This window comes from Pelobates fuscus, chromosome 1, assembly GCF_036172605.1.
Source record: "Pelobates fuscus isolate aPelFus1 chromosome 1, aPelFus1.pri, whole genome shotgun sequence".
Lineage (NCBI taxonomy): Eukaryota > Metazoa > Chordata > Amphibia > Anura > Pelobatidae > Pelobates > Pelobates fuscus.
Genome location: NC_086317.1, coordinates 333,369,322 through 333,394,736, shown reverse-complemented (window position 1 = coordinate 333,394,736; position 25,415 = coordinate 333,369,322). Strand labels below are relative to the sequence as shown.

At 38.8% G+C, this 25,415-nt stretch overlaps 1 protein-coding gene across 1 annotated transcript; it reads right to left on the bottom strand.

Moving 5' to 3' along the window:
• Positions 1–38: 38 nt before the first annotated feature.
• On the bottom strand, positions 39–25,415 carry BIVM (basic, immunoglobulin-like variable motif containing). The gene is made up of 10 exons (XM_063460011.1): positions 25,278–25,415; positions 18,643–19,239; positions 17,151–17,274; positions 13,106–13,201; positions 12,357–12,461; positions 10,439–10,533; positions 8,699–8,831; positions 8,222–8,305; positions 7,898–7,994; positions 39–2,048 (listed from the first exon to the last, which is right to left on the bottom strand). Exons 2-10 carry the CDS (start codon positions 19,112–19,114, stop codon positions 1,764–1,766), a joined length of 1,491 nt encoding a protein of 496 aa, XP_063316081.1. The 5' UTR covers positions 19,115–19,239; positions 25,278–25,415; the 3' UTR covers positions 39–1,763.

The window sequence follows — 25,415 nt, the reverse complement described above, 5'->3', positions numbered from 1 at the left end:
TGTTAGGTTTAACGAACAACAATTTAAAAAAAAAAAAATTTCCTCACGGTTTTCAGATCGTCTGTTTAGCATAACGTTTTTTTAGATGACACTTTCAATTTAAAGTTCTTTCTGCCATAACTCTAATTACCACAAATTTGCTTTATTTATTAATCTCAAAGTCATATAAAACAAACCGTTGCATCAACCGAGCAGTAAAATACTCACACACCTATTCTCATGCTGGAATAAAGCCGATGCATATAAATGTAACATTAAAAATTTTGATTTAGACTTAGACAAACATAGGCAGACTTGCGGATATAATATTTTACAGACTGGTTTAATAACATGGAAGCAGGTACATCAATGAAGATCTATAAAAGTAGAAAATATATTGTACTAGTTAAACAAAACCACCTAAAAGTTTTTAGTTGGGACCAAATATGGAACCAAGAAATGTGTTAACTGCCAAATTTCCAGAATAATTGATACTATCATATTAATTGGCAGACGTCACAGAATGATAAAGATACATCCATTATCTTGGGGAAGTGTGTATAAAAACAACCTCACGACAATCTGAAAAAAAAAGTTATATTTAAGTTTTACTTTTCATGGGATAAATATATGGGTCCTTTTATCTTTCCTGCTGATTTAATCTAGGGCCACATGCAAAATGGATGTCTTCAAAATGTACTTTATAGAATGACATGCTTTCTCAGGATATGACGTTCACATACAGTTATAACCTTTATATATCTCAGCCATTACATTCAATATATGCGTTATTGAAAATGAGTTTATCCTTAATATGTACTTATTTGTGTAAATTAGCTAATCCTACTGAATAGTATTCCCTAATAATGTTTCAGTTCTACTGAAGTTGCAAGTACTGAAATTACCAAAAGAAACTGGCATTTAAAGCCTCTTATACCAAGTGAGATTATGCATGGCTGTGGCAATTACACTTCTGTTTTATCTATATGAATCTATCAAACTTTAGACAGAGATGATAGATGTATGGTCTAGGAATAAGGTTAGCCCTTCCATTGCTGTCCAGCGTTGGTCAGATTTCAAAGGATAACGTGGAAGTGTAATTTCTGTAATATCCATTGCGCTGCAGAGGGGCTAGATTATTGTGGCCAAGGAAAGCCATTTTAAAATAGGTTCACTAAAAACTGGTGGAAGACGCCCATTGATTTGAGGCAATTGTTAACACTACAATGAGATACAATGGCTATGGTGCTTCTTTAAATCTTAAATGCAATGACTTTAGAACCAGATCACACATTTCATATTAATTGTATGCATCTGCAAGTTTAATTCACCATGGCTATTTCTACAATTGGCTAAGACCCACTCCTGAACACAATGAGACTTACTTGGTCTTCACAGTTTACTATCCTAACTGCCCATAACTTGATTTGCTTTCTCGTGTTTAATATTACAAAATGTATTACTTTTTAATTTAAAAAAAAAGTTGTTGTTTTTCCCCAATTATCAAAATGAATGGGAACTGAAACTATCACAAATCATATCACGACTATTCTAACATTTCATAAAAATATATGTCAAATATAAATAATCCAATATATCAACGTCTTATGTCAACAGTGTCTAGAGATGGCCTTGGTCGTGAACTGGAAATGAGTGCCTAGTAAATATTGTCTGTGTTACACAACTTATGAAACCGATAAATTAAATTTCAAACAAAATGCAATACCCTTGAAAACCAAACTATTAACAATAATACTGCTTGAGACCATTTAATCATTCCCTTCTCAATCCGAGTCACTATCTGGTGAACCACTGCTCCCTCTCTCATGAATATGACACATCCTCTTCCATACAAGATCTTGGTGAAAGCCTGTGCTAAATGATCTTCCAATGTGCCCATGCGCTTTCTTGGGTACATTGTCTTCACTTTCAGATTTAGGGATTCTCCTGGAATGCATGGGTGGTGGCTGGGGTTCTGGCCTCAGGTTGCCAAGTTGCAAATTCCATGGCCCAAATCTCTGCCAACTGAGTTTCTGAAATGCCATGAGGCAGTGTAGATTTCCTCCAGTCTGAAAAATTAAAGAGAAATGAAAACAGGAGGTCTACCTTTCATTCGTCCAACAAAAAAAATTGAAGACTGGGGAACAGCTGTTAGTTCTAGAATGAGACAAACAATTAATTGAAGCCCCAAGGGCAAAGAAAGTTAAAAAGATAGAGTTTAAGCACCATAACCACTAAAGTGCACCTGCCGGCTGTTGTAAGTACCGGTAGTCAGACTGTTTTAGAACGTGCGTCACTCCCCTGCCTCCACTATTTAAGACAGAGAGACAAAAGCTCTCTGTCTGAGCTAAAAGCAGTAGTAAGAGGGATCAACTGACACGCCCAGCCCACAGGGCTTAGAACTGGAGAGCTAGTGGAGCCTCCAGCTCTGTCAGAAGTAGTGGAACTGGAGAGCAGATCTAGGCAGACCCCTGGTAAGAAGGTAAACCGTTCCAAACCAATTTGACTACTTACACTGTAAGCAGGAATTCATGGCATGAGAACCATAACCCCTACAGTATGCTTAGATGTTTAAAAACTCCCTTGCTTGTAGATAATGATGTGAAATCCCAAGCTTAGTGAAGAACCATGAGAAAGTATGGTTCTAAGCACAAACAAACAAACACGCCTAACTTGTGAGAGCTACCATATGAATGTATTTCCTAGGTCAGAGGTAGGCCACCTTCGGGCACTCCAGATGTTTTGGACTACATCTCCCATAATGCTCTTACAGCCACAATGCTGTCAAAGCATCACAAGAGATGTAGTCAACAACATCTGGGGTGCCAAAGTTTGCCGATCCCTGTCCTGGGTCTTGTTAAATTGCAATACACATGCAACAGTCATGAGATGCCATGGGCAACATTATGTGGAAATCACAGAATATACCTGAATAGCAAGAACTAAGAATCTTAACATTTTATTTCAGTGCTCACAATGCACGTAAATTCAGGGTCCCACACACTTTTCAATGCTGTACTCTTGGCCATATTTGGTCAGAAGCCCAAAACTGGAGATTAATGAGAGTCTCATATCTTCAACCTTTTACTATCAGTCATTTATACAACTTTAGTAGTTCAGGGATTAACCGCATGTGTAGATCCTTTGCACTTTCCCGTTCATTCCGTTCTCCCTATATGTAAAGTTGTAAAATGATGATTAACCAGGGAAAGTACAGTGTAAAATAACATTTTCCCTTCAGATGCTTATGTGCAGTCAGTCTACTGGCAATCTTGAGACACAAAATTATGTATATATGCTTGGCTGAATAAAGTTAAAGGAACACTATAGTCACCTAAATTACTTTAGCTAAATAAAGCAGTTTTAGTGTATAGATCATTCCCCTGCAATTTAACTGCTCAATTCACTGTCATTTAGGAGTTAAATCACTTTGTTTCGGTTTATGCAGCCCTAGCCACACCTCCCCTGGCTATGATTGACAGAGACTGCATGAAAAAGAAAAAAAAAAAAAACTGGTTTCACTTTCAAACAGATGTAATTTACCTTAAATAATTGTATCTCAATCTCTAAATTTAACTTTAATCACATACAGGAGGCTCTTGCATGGTCTAGCAAGCTATTAACATAGCAGGGGATAAGAAAATCTTAATTAAACAGAACTTGCAATAAAGAAAGCCTAAATAGGGCTCTCTTTACAGGAAGTGTTTATGGAAGGCTGTGCAAGTCACATGCAGGGAGGTGTGACTAGGGTTCATAAACAAAGGGATTTAACTCCTAAATGGCAGAGGATTGAGCAGTGAGGCTGCAGGGGCATGTTCTGTACACCAAAACTGCTTCATTAAGCTAAAGTTGTTCAGGTGACTACAGTGTCCCTTTAATACAAGCTGCACTCATGTCATGTTCCACTTGTGAGAGGCCAGTAAGATATAGGGTTCTATGTAGTGTGACATGTAGAATAGTGAAAACATTTTATAGCTGTGTGTATATGTAGGTTTGAGGATAGGGAAAGAGATCACTCTGTGTACTTTAACTTTTTGGGCTTCAAAGACACAGCAGGTTATGCCCCTTGTAAACTTTAACAGCTTTAACATATGGCAATAAAAACAAAATGAGAACTTGTGAAAGCAAACAAGAACAGGGCGGGTTATGTAGGAATGTAAGATGCAGGGTAATAAGATCTTTACCATCAAGTCATGTATTTTTAATTTTTGCTAAGCTGTAAATTGTAGATTTTGCCATGTTAATATAAGTTATTAGACATTCTGAAGAGCACACCGGAGTATTTTAATATCTGTTCAAATATTGCACCAGATGTAAAATTAGATTGTGTAATATTTATTTAAAGATACATCAAGTTCAATTAGTCAACAAGCCAAGATAATTACGTTTCTAGATAAAAAGATAAATATTGCTGAATTGACCAGGGCCCCTGCATCCCCTTTTGATTTGAGCTGCTGATGCCCAGCATTTAAAACTTCCAGAATATTAAAAGGACAATATAGGCACCCAGACCATTTCAGGTCATTGAAGTGGTCTGGATGTTGTCCCCATGTTCCCCTTACTCCTTTTGAGAAACTGCAATGTTTACATTATAGTATTAAGACAACCTCTTATGGCTATCTACCATACAGCCACTAGAGGTGCTTCCGTGAATTTAATGGACTCAGAGTCCCCTAAATGACTCTAGATGTCCTCAGGCACTGCATTGAGTCAATGCTCTCCTATTAGAAGGGCCTAAATGTACTTGCCGCACATGTGCATTAGGAGCAAAGCACTGACACAGCACTGAGGGATATTGGCGCTGGAATCGAGTGAGTAAATAAGGAAATAAAGGTGGGAATCAGACTAATGTGACTTTTAGTTCACAAAGACAGCCGATCCACCCAAGAAAATAAACATACAGTTCCATGGATTTTAATTCCCACCAAACTGTCAATATTTCTATGATCTTGATTAGGGTTTAAGTTCATGAATGTTCTAGTAGCAGACCGAGACAAAGCTTATGTCCCTAACATATATCACTGGTACATCTGAACTACAGGGTAGGTTTAATAGCATTTAAAATAGGTTGCAGAGCTTTATATCACAGCTGAAAAATTTCTTATCTGAACAAATTATTATTATTACTAGAATTATCATTATTGCAAATAATGTTACTTTTTTCCTGAAACTTTGCTGGCTTCTTTTAAAAGTCAACAAAAGTATCATATATGAATGTTATTCTATTAATATTCTAGAAATTAAGCTGTTTATGGAAACTTTTCAATGTATTTAAATATGTATGTTAGAAGGCTACTTAAAGCATCATGACCACTTGAAGTGATTTAGTATGGTTATGGTGCTTGGAGTTTGTATCTGCAGTGTTTCATTGCAAAATGCTGAACATACAAAGTTCAACCCCCTCTGCTGCCAAAGGTGTAACTCCTCCTGGTGGTTAATTACAGCTCAGTGCATGTTTTTGCAAAGCATGCTAACTTAAAACAGCCAATGGCGACACGGCCCCCACATCCGTGCCGCCCATGTCCTCCCCTCAGCTCGCCCTCCCGGACATTCGTACACCTAAAGCGAGGGAAAGTGACCTCACTGGAGGAGGATCAGGCTAAGAAAGAACTTGGTCTCTGCTCTGGAACAGAAGTAAGTTTTAGGTGGACAGGGGTGAACCAGGTTAGGAAGAGTTACTCTGACCTAAAACAGTGGTTTCTTAAAATTACCTTTTTTTTTTTTTGTTTGAGTAACCCTTTAAATGTGCGGCACAATTACATTACAAATGCAGTGGTTCTGAACTGCCGATGTGGCTTCCCAGCAGTTTCAGTCTGCACATCACATGATCTGCGGAGTTTGGATACTGCAACTGTACTTAAAGAACAGTTGACAGGTCACACACAGTAAGACACACGGGCTATTTATTAAACAAAGGGATTTGTTCGGATAGACAAAATCCAGTGATGATGACTGGATTCCAACTGCAACGGCAATTCTCATATCTACTGAATCAGCTCTGTCTATGACAGTACAGTGCTGATGGCGTCTCCTGGCTTCTGAAGCGCAAAGAGCTGAGAAGGATGCAGCGAATTAAGATTCAGGTTCCTGTCCACCAGACAGGATGTCACCAAAAAGGCTTGGCTAATTTAGCAAAGACCCCAGACGACAGAGCTGCTTAAAGCCAAATATGGTAGAATTCCGCTAGTGAATTTTCAGCAATTGCCCGGATTTATTCGTGTAAGTATTAAAATTGGTGCTTTTGCCAAGCATAGGATTCGGATGGTTAACAAAGCACCGGATTTAATAAAATGGACGTTTAAAAATTATTGATCACTTACCTTCATGCAAGGGAACATACATTTTAAGTTCTATTTGCCCATTGGCAGAGCTAGCTACCATCGTTTAAATCAGTGGTAGTCAACCTTTTTCTTCCTACTGTCCACTAATGCATCTTTCTTGATGGAAAAATTTCCTTACCGCCCACCAGTACGTACATTTATCTTTTTATTTCTACTTAATGCATGTTTATAATGTTTTTAACTTTATAAAGTTTAATGAGAAAACAAAGTAAATTGAAATGACCTTTACTAGTGATTAATGAGATCCTTGAGGTTGATGCTGCGAGACTAAATAGTTGATATCTGGTTCGATTTTCGTAAGGAACAAACGTAGGTCTCCTCTTTCGTTGATATTCAGACGACTTCTCTGTTTGCGCACAATATGATTTCTCATGTGTGCGTCAGCTCCCCTCCTCTCCCTCCTCAATTCCCCTCCCCACCTTTTTTCCCCCTTTTTTCTATTTTTTAACCTTACTTATAGCAATGCCCAGTAGAAAGGCTGAGCTAGGTAGCCCACTTACTATAGCCCACTATAACAGACAGGCACACATACATACAGACACACACACAGACACACACAAGACACATACATATAAACAGACAGGCACACACATACACACACATACAAACATACAGGCACACATACAGACACACATACAGACACACACAAGACACATACATACAAAGACACACACACACTACACATACATAAGACACACACACATACAAAGACACACACACACAAACAAACACACATTATATTTAAGTCACCCTCCTGTTTCCTACCTTAAGGTGCAGGAGGGTCACTTTCCCTGGGGTCCAGTGGTGGCTCAGGTGGTTGGGAGTCAGAGTTCCTACTCTGACTTCCTGGTCTTCCTCTCGCCCGGCTCTCAGTAACAGCTGGGAGGAGTGACGTGCAGTCACTTCCTCCCAGCTCTGTAATGTAATCACAGGGGACCTGGTCGCACTGTTATAGTGCCAAGCGCTGACCGGGCCCCCTCACAGTCCACATCCATCGGGTGGCCCTGACAGCATGGGCCACCCAATAGACCCCTTGGACGGCGGCCCCTTGGACGGCGGCCCCTGTACCCAGTCGCAGGGGCACCGCCGGTTCGCACCCGCCCGTCCACGCACCTAATCTCTCCAAATGAGGAAATCCCTACTGCCCACCTGGAATCCTGAAACGCGGCCCTAATACTCATTTCTTTGTTTTACCTCCACAGTTTGTTTAATTTAGAATTTCTTAGCGCCAGACCTGTAAGTGCCTGCAAAGGCCTCATGGGTATAATTAAAGTTCAATCACACTGACTGAAATTTTTTTTTTCATGGAGGCGGTGTGAGTCTCAGCCAGAGAGGGTGTGGATAAGGTGAAAAACCAGAAATAAAGTGAGTGTACTAGCAAATGGCAGAAAATTTGGCAGTACGTCTTAAAGGGCATGATCTATAAACCGAATCTGCTTCATTAAGCTAAACTTGTTTTGGTGCTTAGACTGTCCCTTTAATCCTATCAGATGACAAAAACCTTTCAAGCATGCAAACCACTTAAAAAAGGGGAAAATTACAAAATTCCATAAATTATGAAACTAAGGAATTCTTACCTTCTTTGTTTTCCTGCACTGTAGACCTCTTTCCGTATGCCGAATATCAAAGAAATCTGGATTCTGAGTGTTCAGGTCAGTCACAATATCTGCCCATCTAAAAGACATGCATGTACATAATATTATATACATAAACAAAAACAAACACTGCGAGAAAACAGTTTTCATTCAAAACAGAAAATATGATCATGCTGGTCTATTGAAAATTTTCAATTACAATGATGACACAGTGATTTTTTTTTGGTACTCTATGATCGGATATACATTTTCGGGTACAATTATAATTAATTTTTTAAAAGTATCTTTCTGGTACCAATAACGTACTTTTTACAGTGAATCGTAGGGTGTTTTCTACTTGGCTCGCCAATTAATATCCAATATTCAACTTCATGCTGGAAAAGCTGACCCCTGTAGTAATAATAAAATATAGAATCCACATAAGATCATTATTTACAATTAAAGGATAATTTAAAAATAACATATGCTGCACATATGGAATCAAAATACCGGTACTTGAAAAAACAAAACAAATTAGTCTAAATATGTTCATGATAATATAACATGTTATGGCTTATCAAACAACACTAGATTAATGAGACTATTCAGATAAAAAAAACCTGCAACTTACTATAAATGTTACATTTAGCCATGCTCCTGTATCATTTACTATATCCTAATCAAATCAGTATAACATACTACTGTCTGCGCTAGACGATCTACTCAAACTCTTGATTCCAGATCAAAAAGAATCTAAGTAAGCCCTAGTTTACTATTAGTTGCCCTTAAGTACATAAACCTCACCTATATGCTTTGCAGGGCTTCACTGGGGTGGCTTCAAATCCAATTGGACAGAAATAGTGGTTTTGACAATGATATATGTAGGCCATAGATTCGTCCTTCAGCCCCTGGGTTAACTTTGACAAAGCTCCAACAGCTGTGAAGCACATTAAATGGAAGGTTCAATGTAATCATAATGGGAGTGTATAGGATGTGCTCATAATTGGATTGGAAGGAGTTATTTTCATGTATGTCATATCAGATTGCAATGGATACATTTGATATATGTCACCTTATATTATTAAAAGACCATGCATCACTTTGAGACAACTATATCATTCAAAAGCAGGTAAATAGGCTTTTTGTCATGTTTACCTGCTTATTCTTTCAACACCCACTCCAGGGAGAACACTGATCTAACCAATCAGTGCCTTGTCCCTAGGAATGCTGGAAAAGAGCATTAGGAATGCCTGATAGATTAACACAAGAATGGGAGACAGATCAGTGTGATCATGCAGAGCAAGCTCCGGTGTCCGCTCTCCTGCTGCTTCGCAATGATGCCTTGTTTCTGTCTTTAGTGGACTAGTTTGAAACGGAGAAGGGTGGGGAGGGAGGGGGGAGTTGTAGAAGGTGGATACTCCATTAGCGGACTAGCGTGTCCAATAACGCATGCTGACCAAGTTTATAGTAAGTTTATTACATACTTTTCAACATTATTATTGCTTTATTTTAGTTTGTATATTTGTTTAAAAGAGTTTGCTTGCTGGTTTAAAATTAATGCTTGTCAAATAATGCATATTCCTTTAATTAAGCCAACACTCCCTGCATAGCTTTTATTTTTACTTATCAGACAGAGTCCATGTATGTATTGGCAATGCACTAAAAGTTATGTCTGGAGTTCCCGGAGGATTAATTCACAAGCCCCTTTGGTTTATCATATTCCTAAATTATCTACCTAGAACTTTTTGGTGATAATCTGAATTCAGAGGTTAAATTCTAAAAATGAGTTGTTCTTCATAAATGTTGGCACAATTATCACAATGCTGTTTAGAACAAAGTTAAACAATCCTTGATTTAAAAACTAAACATGATCTGTCTCTCTCTCTACATACATACATACATACATATTATAAGACATACAAAAAACATCCAATACAGTAACAGTCAAATACCAAGAACATTTTCCACATCAGAGAAAGGCTTCAGGGTCACCCAGTCGGATAGTCAAAAGAGAGAGTGAAGATGCCATAAGACATACATGCGATAGTTCACCTGGTACCAGCAATGATAAAATTATATTTTGACTACTAGCACTTACAAATAACATGGAACGTGGCTAGACCCTGAGCTCTTGTTTGAACTTCATAAAGAATTTTATTAAAACTAACAATTTCTTTGTTCAAAATTCAAATTGCTAACTTGTAGGTTAAGTGACTATTGGAGAAGCTGATAAGATAAGTGAAGGTTTCTATAAATCTAAATAACACGTGCAGCCATTTTTCTACAACCCTTGCACCCTATTTTGACATGCCTGCAATCTCTGATTTACCTCTTGTACCTTAAACCAAACTGAGCCACATCTGTAATCAACTGTCAATGGTTATGTGTTCTGTGTGTGTTAAATATGCGATCTGGTAACTGGATTGTATTGTTTGAAAGTCACGGGACATATATGGAAACAAGGAAAATCTCAACGCATTCTGCATCCATCGCTCCTAGTAACACCATTCTTTAAACAAGCAAACACATTACTTAATTACTCACCAGATTCCCCTGCAGTCTTGTTCTTTCCATGAGGCTTGTATAGCACATATGAACAGCCTTTTACATGGAAATGGTCATTGATTTGTCTGAACCATCTAATAAAAGAAGAAGAATTTAGTCATGGGTTGCAGATTTTGTTTGCTGTTAAATACATAATAATTGCTTCATAGACATTTCTGACTATATAAAAAACTATTCTGAATATATACACCAAGAGGAGCCCAATAGACCTATAAAAACAGCTCCTCTTGTTTTTCCCATAATAATGTAGGAGCCATCACATCACAGCTATGCTGTCACCACCACCACAGACCAGATTCTACTCTACTAATTATAGTTCTTACATACTACATTCAATTTCCCCAAAATGCACATGGCCTTTTATATTTTCATCCTAAAGTTTGCATAATCTGACCCACCCATGTACACAATGCAGCCTAAAAAGTGATCCATAGTTAATAATTTGTGCAAACTTTAACAGATGACTTGAGAGGCATGTTAAATATCTCGGTCCATAGTTGGACAAATCATTATCTAGTGAGATGCCTCATCAGTCTTATCTTATTACACCACAGCTTATCCATAGCCTAAATAAAAGCTACAAAATAACTTCAGAGACTTAAAAGAGAAACATGTAAACAAGGACATAATTATTTCAGGAATCTAGTGATAGAGACGTGATAGATTTGTTAGCTAATGTTTATATGTCCAGAACGTACATTACATACATCACAATATCAAAGCATCTGCAGGAAGCATTGATGGCTAAAGAGAAATAAAGTGGTAGAATAGAGATATAGTTTAACATAAAAAAAGTACGTCTCGCCTTCACCGATGACTGCTCCGATATTTCGGATGATTTTATACCAGGAATAGAGGTGGAACCCCCAACTGCCTCAAAGGACCCTCTCCCGACTCCCCCACAGCCGGACTCACCTCCAGTCACCACGGCGATCATGAAAGAACTGCTGGCTGGGGTTCAGCTCGCTTTACAGAATGACATGGCCCAAATCCCTACAGGGCCTGACAAGCCGCGAGAGCGCTGTGGAGCAAGACTCCAACCAAAACGCAAAGCACACAAAGTACCTGCAGCAAGCAGTACATGAACTGCAGCAACAGAATCTAAAATATGACCAACGATTTGCAGCATTAGAAGATCGGAGGCGAAGCATGAATATTAAAATCAGGGGGGGTCACTGAGGAGATAGTGGAGACTGAAATTTATATATATATATATATATATATATATATATATATATATATTTTTTTTTTATTTTTATTTTTTTTTTTTTAATCCAATAAAATCTAAATGAAAAAAAATAAATAAAAAAAATATATATATTATAAAAAAAAAGAATTATATTAAAAAAAATTCCATTTAGATTTTATTGGATTTTCAAAATTGCAAACAAGTGTGCGCATACAGAAATGCAGTGAAATGAAATACAAAAAGTACCATTAGTCACAATAAAATGTACAACATATAGTCTTCTACTGTGAGGATACAACGTATATTATATATATATATATATATATATATATATATATATATATATATATATATATATATATATAACAAATATTATACCCCATACTAAAGTTGTTGAAAATCTAAATGCAATTACTGCTAGTTTCTCATGTTGGTGTGAATTGCAAACCAGCATGATGCCTGTGCATTGTAAAAATTGAGGAAAGGGGGCACTCGCGGTGCCAGGTTATGGTGCAAATCTTTTCTGTTTTCTAACAAAACAGCAAATTGAACACAAGCCTACAACCTTTACAAATATGTGAGTTTATTTTGTGCCAAAGTGACACTTTAAAGAAATACAAGTATAAATTTTAATGAATTATATTTGCAATAATAATATGGACAGAATGCCAAGAGTCATGAAGAGTATTAGAACAGTGGAAGTGTTACCTCATCAAAGTGGTATTGCCAGTGAAAGGCCCAAATCGTATTTCTTCAAAGGGAGGCTGAAAACCCAAAATATGTAAGGCATCCTCTTGAGTTATTGGTGGGAGGCTGTGGAAAGCAAATCTCATTTACATAAAACAAACAAAAAATGGAACGAGCCTGGTTGGAATTAAGTGTTAAAAAAGTTAGTCTGCTTTGTTCACCACATAGCAACACATTTTAGTCTGCTTTGTTCACCACATAGCAACACATTTTTTTTCTTCAAAGTATTAAAAAAACAAAAACACACACAAAAAAAAAATTACAGAGTAAGGGTTAATTAAATATATTTCTTATGGAGGACTTCACACTATGAGAAGTCTAACAAAGAAACAGTTGTACACACGTACACGTTACAATGAAATCTGTAAAACTGTATTTACTACTATGTTTAAAAAAATAAAAATAAACCATTACAGAGAACTGACAGTTCCTCATTCTCTCACGCTGAGAAATGGTATAAATATGCTAACCGGAGAGATATAGACAGTGGATTTGATCAATGATCAAACATGTTCTACAGCACTGCTGGGTTTACATTACTTTGCAAGGTAAGATCTGGCTGTATCTATACAGACAGACAAACAATCCGTGTAAATTAAATATATAACCTGATGTAAAAAAATAAATGAAATAAACCAATCTAACTTTTAGATGGCTTTAGATTCAGCTTGAGCAGAAACATGACAGTTTGGCTCTAAAGTAGCGGGTACCTTCCTGTTCCCAGGGTGCTGTACAGAAAGTTCCAGCATGATACCAGAGAGGAAATTCCACATGATGTCTTGTACTGGGGACGGCTGATACAATACCTGTAGAAACAAAACAAACAAAAAAAACATAGGAAAACTGAGCTTATTTTCCAGTTAATGTGCAATGTTCTACACATATAATAGCACTAATAAGCAAATAATTAGAGAGGTGGGGTTGACCATGGGAGGATAGTTCTACATGTGGGCTTGCATTGTTAAGGTCATAAAAATGCACGCGGAACTGGGCATGCTTGGCATATTGACTGAGGGATTGGTGTCATTAGTGACTGTATTAGTGACAGTATTCCAACATACACTGATTATACAGAAATAAAACCGCAAACAAATGAATGCACTTCGAGTAGATGTTACAAGTGTCTCGAAAGGTGTGAAGAAGGTATACATAACACAATTGCAAAATCAGTCTCTAAGGAGTTCTGTTAATGAGATCCTTAAATGTATTATAAATACCAAATAGTCAACAGAGAAGGATTCTTTTTTGAGAAAGGCATTTCTACGAAAATGTTTGGGGTTCAACATTGCTGGTTTGTTATACAGTATTGAATTACTGTTTTACAGCGGGAGTATTTAAGCAGAGCCAGTGTCCCTTCATTTGTATCTGTCAGGCATTTAATATTGTGGTGTACTATTAGTTTATTTTATTTAATAAAATTGTTCTTAGCACTACCCTATATTCGGTTTACTTTTGAAGTTGTTAACCACTGCTTTTTGGAGTTAGCAGCTTCTCATAATTTTATCCTATGTTTCATTAAGCTATTTTTGTACCACATTGCTGAACCATGTATTTCCCACTTTAATATAATTTACTAGACTTTACTAAGAATCTGATTAACAGAACCGGACAGAAGACCCACTATTATAGACATTTCTAATAAATACTTTAAAGGGACACTATAGTTACCTGAACAACATCAGCATTATGAAGTAGTTTTGGTGTATAGAACATGCCCCTGCAGCCTCACTGCTCAATCCTCTGCCATTTAGGAGTTAAATCCCTTTGTTTATGAACCCTAGTCACACCTCCCTGCATGTGACTTGCACAGCCTTCCATAAACACTTCCTGTAAAGAGAGCCCTATTTAGGCTTTCTTTATTGCAAGTTCTGTTTAATTAAGATTTTCTTATCCCCGGCTATGTTAATAGCTTGCTAGACCCTGCAAGAGCCTCCTGTATGTGATTAAAGTTCAATTTAGAGATTGAGATACAATTATTTAAGGTCAATTACATCTGTTTGAAAGTGAAACCAGTTTTTTTTTTCATGCAGGCTCTGTCAATCATAGCCAGGGGAGGTGTGGCTATGGCTGCATAAACAGAAACAAAGTGATTTAACTCCTAAGGGACAGTGAATTGAGCCGTGAAATTGCTGGGGAATGATCTATACACTAAAACTGCTTTATTTAGCTAAAGTAATTTAGGTGACTATAGTGTTCCTTTAACTGTATTCATTTGTTTACTCTTTTGTTATACGTAATATAAAGCAGGAGTGTCACTAGAGGGGTCCTGGAGTGGCTCCAGCTCCGAATGTGGAGCTATTTAGCCCAGAATCTTTTTGACACCAAGCAACCCAGAGTCGTGAATCACTAGAGATGCTGTCCCTGTCCAGTCTGCTCTCTGAATCTCACCTATGTCAGTAGTTAAAAAGACACTATAAGCACCCACACCACCACTTCTCAATAAAATGGTCTGGGTGCACTGTCCCGTTAACCCTGCAATCTAAAACATTGCAGTTTTAGAGAAACTGCAATGTTTATATTGCAGCGTTAAGACTGCCTCTAGTGGCTGTATTCTAGACAGTCACTCAATGGGCTTCCTTCATTGACAAAGAGTTTAACTCATAATGATTTCCAATATCTGCTAAACTTAAAAAGCAATATTATGCCATCATAACTCCAACTCTACAAATATGGAGGCTCACAAATGACTCACCTAACATCTCTCCACACCCCTCTCTCTATAGCCACTGACTACAAACCCTTTGTTCCAACCTGGGCTCCACACTCATTCATTTGACTTTATTTAGGCACATCAGAGAACACCTTATCTCTGACTAACTTCAGTATTGGATGGTGTCTCCATCAAATCTCTTCATACCATGACCTGCACAGACCAACCTTCTGCCCTACAGTCCTACCAATTCCTTCAGTTCTCACATTACCTACAAGCTACAGACAGGCTTTTAGCTGGGGGATGGGCATTCACAATGTTTGAAACCTACTGTGAATTTCGTATATTAAAACGTAAACATTATCTTTAATGTATAAACTACTGCATGAGGAACACAAAGTTCCACTACCCCATTTTAAAAATTCCTGGACCGACAAACTAACCATCACACTCACTTCTAAAGAACGGGAGACAATATTCCAAAACATATATACATTAATCAGCAATTCTATACAAGAGAGTAACTATAAGAGTCTTGAGATGGCACTACTCTCCAGCCAAATTACACGGCCTAATACGATAGATATTTGCTGGTGACGCAATCAATCAAGGTGTAGGTCTGCCCACATTTGGTGGCTATGCCCAGAAATTCAAGCTTACTGGAAGCGGGTGGTAACTAGGATCACAGTTGTAACAGGAGTCAGTTTGGCACACAATACAGAAGCCTTGCCGTTTCTACTCCACCCACACTTATTGCCCAAAACTAGCAAGGCATTAATCTCCCACTTATTCTCCTAATCCCAGCCAAGTGGAAGAGTGCAATCCCTCACTCTCGTAGAGAGTGGATTCAGAGGGTAGAATCCATCAGGGTAATGGAGGAGATGACTGCATCGCGAACCAGTACATTTGGGTCCTACTCGTTTACTTGGGACCCATGGGTTAAATTCTTGAGAAACAACTCCACACCTCCATAATATGACTATACTGTGACATTTAATTCTGCTGCCGACAATTTTATTTTATTTGGTTGAGGTTAGTCCATTTGAATTTTCGTTATGGACCACCCTTTCCCTACACCTCTTCAAAAGTATACACATGGCCACTAGGAAATAAAGGCCTTGATTTGTGCTCTCCTGGATATCTAAGGAGAAAGAACAATAAGCTGTAACTTCTCCTCCTCCTCCCCTCACTAAGTACTACTACATGCCCGCCTTCGCGCACGGCACTAGAGAGGCTCAAGCTGAAAACAGAGGGCTGCTTATGATCTCCAGGATCTCAAGGAAAGCATAGCCAGAAACAAGAACATTTTGCACAGCCAGGTATTCTCTATGATCCTGCCATGCTACCTACCTAACACAGGGGTGTGGAGCACCCACTCTGCGTTGGTAGCATTGCAGAGCACTGTACTCATGATCACTCATTTTATATCAGGAGGCTGCTTGGAGTTAAATTAAGAAAATAAATAAACACACGCCAATATCCTAGAGCCCGTCCACTACATGTACAGATCTCCACACCTGGTGTCCTTGCCCAACAATGCCTATGTATTACAGACAATCGGTACGATCACACAAACCCTCTCTATACTGTATTACCTCTCATGGTTTTTGGTTTTGGAGGGTATTCTGTGCCACCTTATCACTGCAGTAGTAATTCTGTGTTATTTCATAAACCTGTTGAGTGCCAGCCATCTGGCAGGTTTTGCTTATTGCTGTAATATCACACAAAAGGAGCTGAGCAGAAATTCCAGAATCTGCTTCTGAATGCCAGATTTGGAGGCGATTTTGTACTAAATATATATCCAAACTCCTATACTTCATATGGTATTCTGATTTTTGGGCTAATTTATGTTTTCTTTAGAAGAATCAAATTGTATTCAGGCTCCAAATTGTATTTATCTTTTTTATTTTCACCACAAATTGCTATTAGTGAAGACCTGAACTGCAATTTTGGGTTAAATTCAGAGATTTGAAAAGAATGTGTAATTTGAAGGCTCATGAGCGCCTCAATGAATATTCCTATGCTTGCTTTGAATTATCGGTGGCACTGCATGTTATTTTTCCCTACTATACACAGTTTGTGCTAGTATTCTAAGAGTGGTTTACCATCTTCGGAGGTCTAGGACTTTTCGCTGTTTGATGTCATCCAGGACGAAGTGCTGTGGACATTCTCTCAAAGGTTTCACCTTGCGCTCCGTTTTCTTCTTTGGAGTTGGTTTATTAACTACTCCTGTAATAAGATATTGCAAGCAGATTAAATTAAACGAGATACTGAGCTTATTCATTTAACTGATGTATTGAAAATCACAGGACACGTGATTTCACAGGGTGCATGATAAAGTAAAATGTCCCACTGTACACTTCAGCAAATCACAGAAAGTCACAACAAAACTTGAAATCAGTATCTATGTCATGCAATTATTATTTTTTTTTAATGCAGTCTACATGTCTGAAAATGTACCTAAATAATTTTATATATGGAAAATCAGATTACAGAGGTGTTTTAGCTGATGAACTTTCACAAATGTAAAACTAAAATGGCTAAAATAGAAAAGGTCACTTGTGTTGTTTTAGTTCAGCTATTTCGGCCATACATTTTTAATTCAAGATTTAGTAAATATAATAATAATAATCAAAGAAAACTGACTATTTTTATTCAAGGTACACATTTTCATTGACAAGCACAGTAGATCACATTGATATGTATGATTTAGCTAACAAGTGGAATAGCTAAAACCACCGTTTAACTTTGCAGTAACCGCTTAGTTAACTAACAAATTATGGTGCTTTTTCTGGGCTTTCAGGAGGCATTCGCATTAGGTCTCCCCCATTGGCTGACATTCGCAGAGGAGGAGGAGCGGGACCCAGCGCCAAGGGACAGCGACACTTGAATCAGGTAAATTACTTAAAAGGATTTTTAACCCTTCCATGGACAGGAGAGGTCAGGGGGAAACATTACTGTTAGCAATACATCTTTGTATTCCTAACACTAAAGGTGTTCCTTTAATGTTATGTTACCTTTCACATCAAAAGATTGGATAATTTTGGCCATTCAAGGGACTGGCATGTTACAAAAACAGTTCATACCCACCGTGCTTTCTTAAAAGACTATATTAAATTGGGTAATAGTAACAACGGGCTAAGGTAACATCCCCAGGACATAGTTGAAAACCAGAGTTATTTGAATGTACCTTTCCTGGTTAAAATACTTTGTTATTATTATTATTTAAATTATTCTATATCATAATTCATTATATTTTATATATGGTTTTCCGGTGCAAAATAATTTAACTGGAGTTGTTGACATCATTATATTTTAAAATGCATTATATTCTGACAAAGTAATTTTCCACTGGCTTGGTAAACCAACTCTTTTGGTGAAAGAGAGGAAGTGTTATTAACATAATACCTTGCTATTGAAATCCTGTCAGAAACTACAATAGTGTCTGTGAACTGGGCCGAATTCATGCCAATTATTTTGCCACACTATTGTAATCTAGGTCTGAGATCACTTTTCACTGCTTTTGTCCGACCGACCCAATACATACACAAGTTTAAGCAAGTATGATATAAGAAGAAAAAAAAAAAAAGTCTTCACCTGGTCTGCTTTTTAACTTTGAAGTCATTGTGTTGAAGTCTGATGTATCTATTTCCCAGGCAAGTGGAATTGTCCCAATCTCACTAGATAAGGAGTCCAAGCTTGAGTCTTCATTATAAATGCTATCTGACCCACTGGCCTGGAGATCTATGTAGTTCAGTGTATTGTGTAAGGTAGATTTGTCTTGTGAACTAGAACTAGTAACGGAACTGGTGGGTTTACACAGCGATGCCGCTTGGTTTAAGAATGCATAGTCCGAGCAGATAGTGTAGAACTTCTCTCTGGTGTGCGTTACTGGGCACCCCCACGGATAATGCCTATCTGTACCAGGTCCGAGGTTACCAACTGGAGCATCTGGCAAGTCAAAAGACTCCACAACATCGTGACTATTTCCCTTTGGAGACTTCCTCTTGGATTTATGCTCAATGTTTTCAGGACCATTAGCTCCTCTGTCAGCTTCTACGTTAGGCATTGAATGAAGATGCTATTTGTAGTTGTTGTGCACAAACACTACAAGCCTATCTGATATCCACTATAAAATTTAAGAAAATTAGCGTAATTCTTTCATCTGAATAGCTTCATCCTGCACAGTGAGACCTGGAATTCAAACAGAAGATATTTAAGGTATATTTAAATTGCCGAATTAGAAATGCAGGAAAGTAAAACAACAAGGGACTAATCTAGGTATATTGTTACACTAATTCAAAGCAAAAAGGACATAATGACTGAAACACTGCTTTCAATATTAGATAACAGTAACTACACACCCTAATACCAAAAAAAAGCCACTACAGGCAATTCTCACTTACCGACCGGGTTCTGTTCTTACTCTCGGTCGTAAAACAAATTGTCCGTAAGGGGTAAGTGAGGATGCACTACAGAGCATGTACACCAGTGCAGGTCGATATTCTGGGAAATTTCCCCGAACATAGACAAGCTCTACAGAGCAGGGAATCCCTCTAATCTATGTTCTGGGAAAATTCCCCTGAACATAGATCAGCTCTCTAAATCTCTTGAATTCCTGCACTAGAGAGCTGGTTGTCAGCCCGTACCGTTGTTAAAAAGGTAAGTCATAAAATGAGGACTACCTGTACTGTGAACTAGTAAAACATGAATGCAGCTCAGCAGCCAGACGGCTTATGTTCTTGGACCTGAGTGAACAGTAACTTTTGCCCTCTACTGCACTGATATTTTAGCCATCTCTAGAAGAACGATTTCTCCTCTCCAGCTCTGAGGGCTGGAGAGAGCCCTTAATTTGTAAAATTGCTTACTCTACTCCGTATGACATTGAATAGCAGGTGTTTTGGGATGCTGCAATTATCAGTGCTTTTTTGATTTTTTTTAAAGGTTTAAAACTGTTACTTGAACTACAAACCGCATAACGCTTTGCTGGAAGGGACATAAATTAAAGGTTTGGTACACTGCACCTCCAAATATATTTGCACTTTTGTACGGGAGATAGTTACACCCCTGGCACACATTATATAGACAGCCCAGAACAGAGTACCTAATGTCAATTCTGTGCAAACTTTACATCTGTCATCAGAGCACACAGCACAGATATAATAAGTTTCTCCCTTAAAAGGTAGCGAACCTGCAAGGCTATGCTTCATTGTCCCTACACGCTGTGTGTGTGCTCCCCCGCTTTCCTCCAGAAACAGTTATTCTTTTAAAATTATCCCCTCCCTACCTCCCATACCCAGCTCAGAAGGCATGCATTATTGTGAAACAGTCCATTTAAATGTTACTCTATGAGAAGTTTTTTATTTGACCTAGGGAGAAGGAGGTTGTGGCATCAGACGGGGAGTGGTTTCTTTGATGGTGTATGAGGGCAGGGGGATAGAGAACCTTATGAATTAATTAACAATGCCCCATAGAGCTTTGTAAAGTAAAAAGTGGTTTTATAAAAGTGTTAGATTAACGCTAGGGACACTATAGTCACCTGAACAACTACAGCTTAATGTAGTTGTTCAGTTATTATCTATAGCTCCCTGCAGGCAATCTAATGTAAACACTGTATTTTCAGAGAAAATACAGTGTTTACATTGATTGATAGGAATACCTCCAGTGGCCGTCACTCAGACGGCCACTAGAGGGACTTCCTATCACGCAGGGCCCTAAAAAGGCCCTGTACACGTCAGACGTATTAAAATACGTCTGACGTGCTCAGGAGAGAGAAGGCACTGTGTGCGCGCCTTCTCTCTCCAGCCTGTCAGCGGAGGAGGGGGGCGGGCAAAGACCGCGAGCTGAGCTGTCACTCAGCTCAGCTCGCGGTAGTGCGCTCAGGACTTCAGAGGGCGGCATAAATGCCGCCCTCTGAAGTATGTGCGCATGTGCGGCAAAGCCGCGCATGCACACAAGGGAGCAATGACGCTTCCAAATGGAAGCGTCTGATTGCTCCCTGCTCGCGCCCGCCTATTTCGTCATTTTGACGAAATAGGGGGCACGGCTTCACGAGGCTCCCGGCGCTGGAACCAGGTAAGTAAAATCTCTTCCCTGGAGAGTCCCTTTAAGCTGTATGAACATACAAGAACCTGGAGAAAGTATTTTACAATGTAGACAGTGAGACAGAGGAGGCAGTGTGAACACTACAAAACTTTATTTACTTTTTTTTTTTTATATACAAAATAAGCATACATAATACACAGACAAAATAAAACACAGACAAATAAAAATCCTAAATAAAAGTTGTCTTGATGCCAGGAGTGTCCTTTTAATAACTATTTAGATGCCCTCTAGAAAGGGCTAGCACATTTTGTGTGTTTAAATAGAAAAAAAGATGCAATATCTCAACTTTATTTAACAGAACACTAAAAAACAAAAACAAACAAAAACAAAACAATATTGTTTGTACATACCGTGTTTCCCCGTAAGTAAGACATCCCGTGAAAATAAGCCCTAGCTTTTTTTCGGGGGATGCTCCCAATATATGCCCTTCCCTGAAAATAAGCCCTAGTCGTTCGCTTATCTAGGTTTGGGGAATTTTCCCCGAACATAGATTAGCGATATTCTATTAGCGAGTAAGCTAATCTATGTTCTGGAAATTTTCCCCTAACATAGATATGCAGGATTCCGTGCCCTAGAGAACTGGTCTATGTTCGGGGGAATTCCCCCGAACATAGACCTGCATTCTAGCACACGTTTTTCCCCAAAATAAGACCTCCCCCGGAAAAAAGCCCTAGTGGGTTTTTCAGGGGAAAAAATAATATAAGACCCAGTCTTATTTTCAGTGAGAAACGTGCATATTACCTCTCAGAAATAGAGCCTGGAAAGTAAAAGGATATGGAAAGTGCCCAATTGACTACTACAAACAAAGCTACCTCTTTGTCCCTGCAAATTGTATCTCATCTATATCACCATACATAGTGATACCATAGGTAACAATTAAAGGGACCATATAGGCATCTAGATAACTTCAAGTCATTCAAGTGGTATGTATGGGTGCAGTGTCCCTGTCCCCCTTAGCCTAGCAGTGTAAAAAACTGCAGTTTTAGAGAAACTGCAATGTCTACATTACGAGCTTCAGACAGCCACTAGAGGCGATTCCTGTAGTCTCACAGAGTTTGAAACGCCGTAGATGCCCAGAATCCTCAATCCCCATATGAAAGCATTGAGTCAATGCTTTTCTATGGAGAACGCCCTATGCGCATGCGGCACGCTCTGTGCATGCACGTTGATAAAGGAACCTGACCCAGTACCGAGGGAATCAGGTAAGTGTAAAAAGAGATCCACAATTCATATTTAACTGAAAAAAAATGTATGGTGCAGTTCACAGTCATACACATATGCTACAGGTATGCTTGACACTACTATCATGTAAAAGAATGCTACTGGGAACACAATCAGGTTCCATGCACCTGGGTGCCATAATATCTTACTTTTCTGGTAGATGCCTCGGTGTGCTGCAGAGAGAATGCGCCTGTATCAGATAGTGATGCTCTGCGGATACTTCTCTTTGCCAAGTCAAAAGTAGATGCCCTTTGGCACCCAAGTTGTTGTGGACTGCATGTCCCCTGGAGCTTTGCTAGCAGTTTTATGGCTGTATGAGCATTAGGGGCGGTGTACTCCACACCATCTGAAGGGTTTGTTGATTTCATAGTATTGCTGCCTTTCTGCATTATTGTTGTTCCCTTCAATTATTGTGGATGCACCATACCCAGCGCAACCTTCTTAACTTGCACAATTCACCCTTACCAGTCTGCAAATACCTGGATCCTCGGCACCCATATAAATTTGGCCTTGAACATGGATCTGGTCTCAGATACTCTGTAACCATAACCATACATTGTCTGCCCCATGCATTCTCACATTGAGACTGATACTCCTTCTACTGGATTAGATGCACCAGATTACTTTTTTCTTCTTTCTTTTTATAACCATTTATGTTTCTAATATTTTTGTTTAAAACTCCATACGAGCACAAAGCTCATGGAACCTTTTGTTGTTAATTAGATCTTCCAACAGTAGGTGTCTGCAGGAGCGTTCCATAAACTGCAACGAAGGTTCCAAGTGTATTCTGCGGACAGGCCCTGACAAACACTGTGGTCCCAGTTTATATGGATTTATACATATAGCACAATGGGAAGCTTCATCACGGGAGATCCACAATGTTTGTCTAACTCATGGGTCGTCAACCTGGTCCCTACCGCCCACTAGTGGGCGTTTTAGGATTTCAGGTGGGCGGTAGGGATTTCCAGGTTTTGACGACCTGACGACCGGGCGGACGGGCGGGTGGGTGCGAGCCGGCGGTACCCCTGCGACTGGGTACCGCCGTGACAAATTGCGGCTCCGTATGTGTGTTGTGTGTGTGTGTATGTGTGTATGTATGTGTCGTGTGTGTGTATGTATGTGTCGTGTGTGTGTATGTATGTGTCGTGTGTGTGTATGTATGTGTATGTGTGTGTGTATGTATGTGTATGTGTGTGTGTATGTGTCGTGTGTGTGTGTGTATTTGTCGTGTGTGTGTGTATGTGTCGTGTGTGTGTGTATGTGTCGTGTGTGTATGTATGTGTCGTGTGTGTGTCGTGTGTGTGTCTGTATGTGTGTCTGTATGTGTGTCTTGTACATGTGTGTGTATGTATGTGTGTCGTGTGTGTGTCTGTATGTGTGTCGTGTGTGTGTGTCTGTATGTGTGTCTGTATGTGTGTCTTGTACGTGTGTCTGTCTGTTATAGTGGACTATATAGTAAGTGGGCTACCTAGCTCGGCCTTCCTACTGGGCATTGCTACAAGGAAGGTTAAAAAATAGAAAAAAGGGGAAAAAAAGGTGGGATGGGGAATTGAGGAGGGAGAGGAGATGAGCTGACGCACAAGAAAAATCATAGAGATAATATGAGAAATCATATTATGCGCAAACAGAGAAGTCGTCTGAATATCACTGAAAGAGACCTTCGTTTGTTCCTTACGAAAATCGAACCAGATATCAAATATTTAGTCTCGCAGCATCAACCTCAAGGATCTCATTAATCACTAGTAAAGGTAATTTCAATTTACTTTATTGTTTTCTCATTAAACTTTATAAAGTTAAAAACCTTATAAACCTGCATTAAGTAGAAATAAAAAGATAAATGTACGTACATTTATTTTTTGTAAAACACCCTCCTTTCTAAAAAATATTCCGCATTTGCGCGAAAACTGGTGGGCGGTAAGGAAATGTTTTCAACCAAAAAGTTGCATTAGTGGGCGGTAGGTAAAAAAAGGTTGACTACCACTGGTCTAACTGCTTAAAACATTTTAGCAAAACACAGCGGGGCACCCAAAGACGTCTGGCACCATTGCCACTACTATATATCACAGTAGTTATGGTGCCCTTTTTAAAGGATACCAATTAATGATGGTCATGAGAGGAGCACATTAATAAGCATTGGCCTAGGGCCCAGGTACAATAACTGCGTAAATCCAAGCATAACTCGGAGTGGGTATATTCAGCTGTACAGGCATTTTGAATAATATATTTGCATATCATAAGCATGCTACTCATATTTAGCTTTCATTAAGGAAACAAAATAAAATCTGCTATTTTAAAAAAACAAACACTCAACAAATACAAAAAGAAAAACATACACACTATATAAAATGTGTGTTTTTAGTTATATTTTTTCCAGATTAGTACTGACATGTATGCCCACCCCCTCTCATAAATCACAGCATGTCAGGTAATCATTAATAGAACACTACCCTTTTTCTTTAGCTCTGCATTGAAATCGTGTATATTTTTGTCCCATTTCTATGCTGGTTGGTCATAACCGACCTGATTCTAAACTCCCTGCCAATACATACATTGATACATTGATGCAGACAGAATGCTCTCTTTACAGGTATATAGCTGGTATAGAAGGACAGACTCCTCAGACCATTACACTGCCAGGCCTGTGACAGCAACACCAAGACAACCATAAACACAACAAGGCTTGCCAGCTCTGCTGATTCAGACACACAGTGCACAATAAGATCAATGCACACAGGATCATAGCTGCACTGCAGAGAGCAGGCTGATGTCATGACTACTACAAGCGTTTACAACCCTTTGAGTGCTGGAAGAATGTGCAAAACGGCATTATTATTATTTTTTGCAGCTTTACATCTTCAAACTACATTCCTGGTATCTAAATAAAGAATCACCCTGTGTCCTCTTACCTCCCACGTGCCCCAGTGAATGAGACCAGTAGATCAATGTCAAGTGGAAAATGTGGCCGGTTTGTTGGTCTTTCTCTGAAATGTCATTTGGGGCTGCTGGTGAGATCCTCCTATCCACAGCTCTTTTCCTTCAGCACC

What these genes read in the sequence shown, in the direction of transcription:
- BIVM (XM_063460011.1), bottom strand. Translation starts at nt 19,114, where the DNA reads ATGCCTAACGTAGAAGCTGACAGAGGAGCTAATGGTCCTGAAAACATT. An exon ending in GGCAATACCACTTTGATGAG is followed by an intron (nt 10,534 to 12,356) that starts GTAACACTTCCA and finishes TTCTTTTATTAG; the next exon opens with ATGGTTCAGACAAATCAATG. An exon ending in AGTGCAGGAAAACAAAGAAG is followed by an intron (nt 2,049 to 7,897) that starts GTAAGAATTCCT and finishes TTAATTTTTCAG; the next exon opens with ACTGGAGGAAATCTACACTG.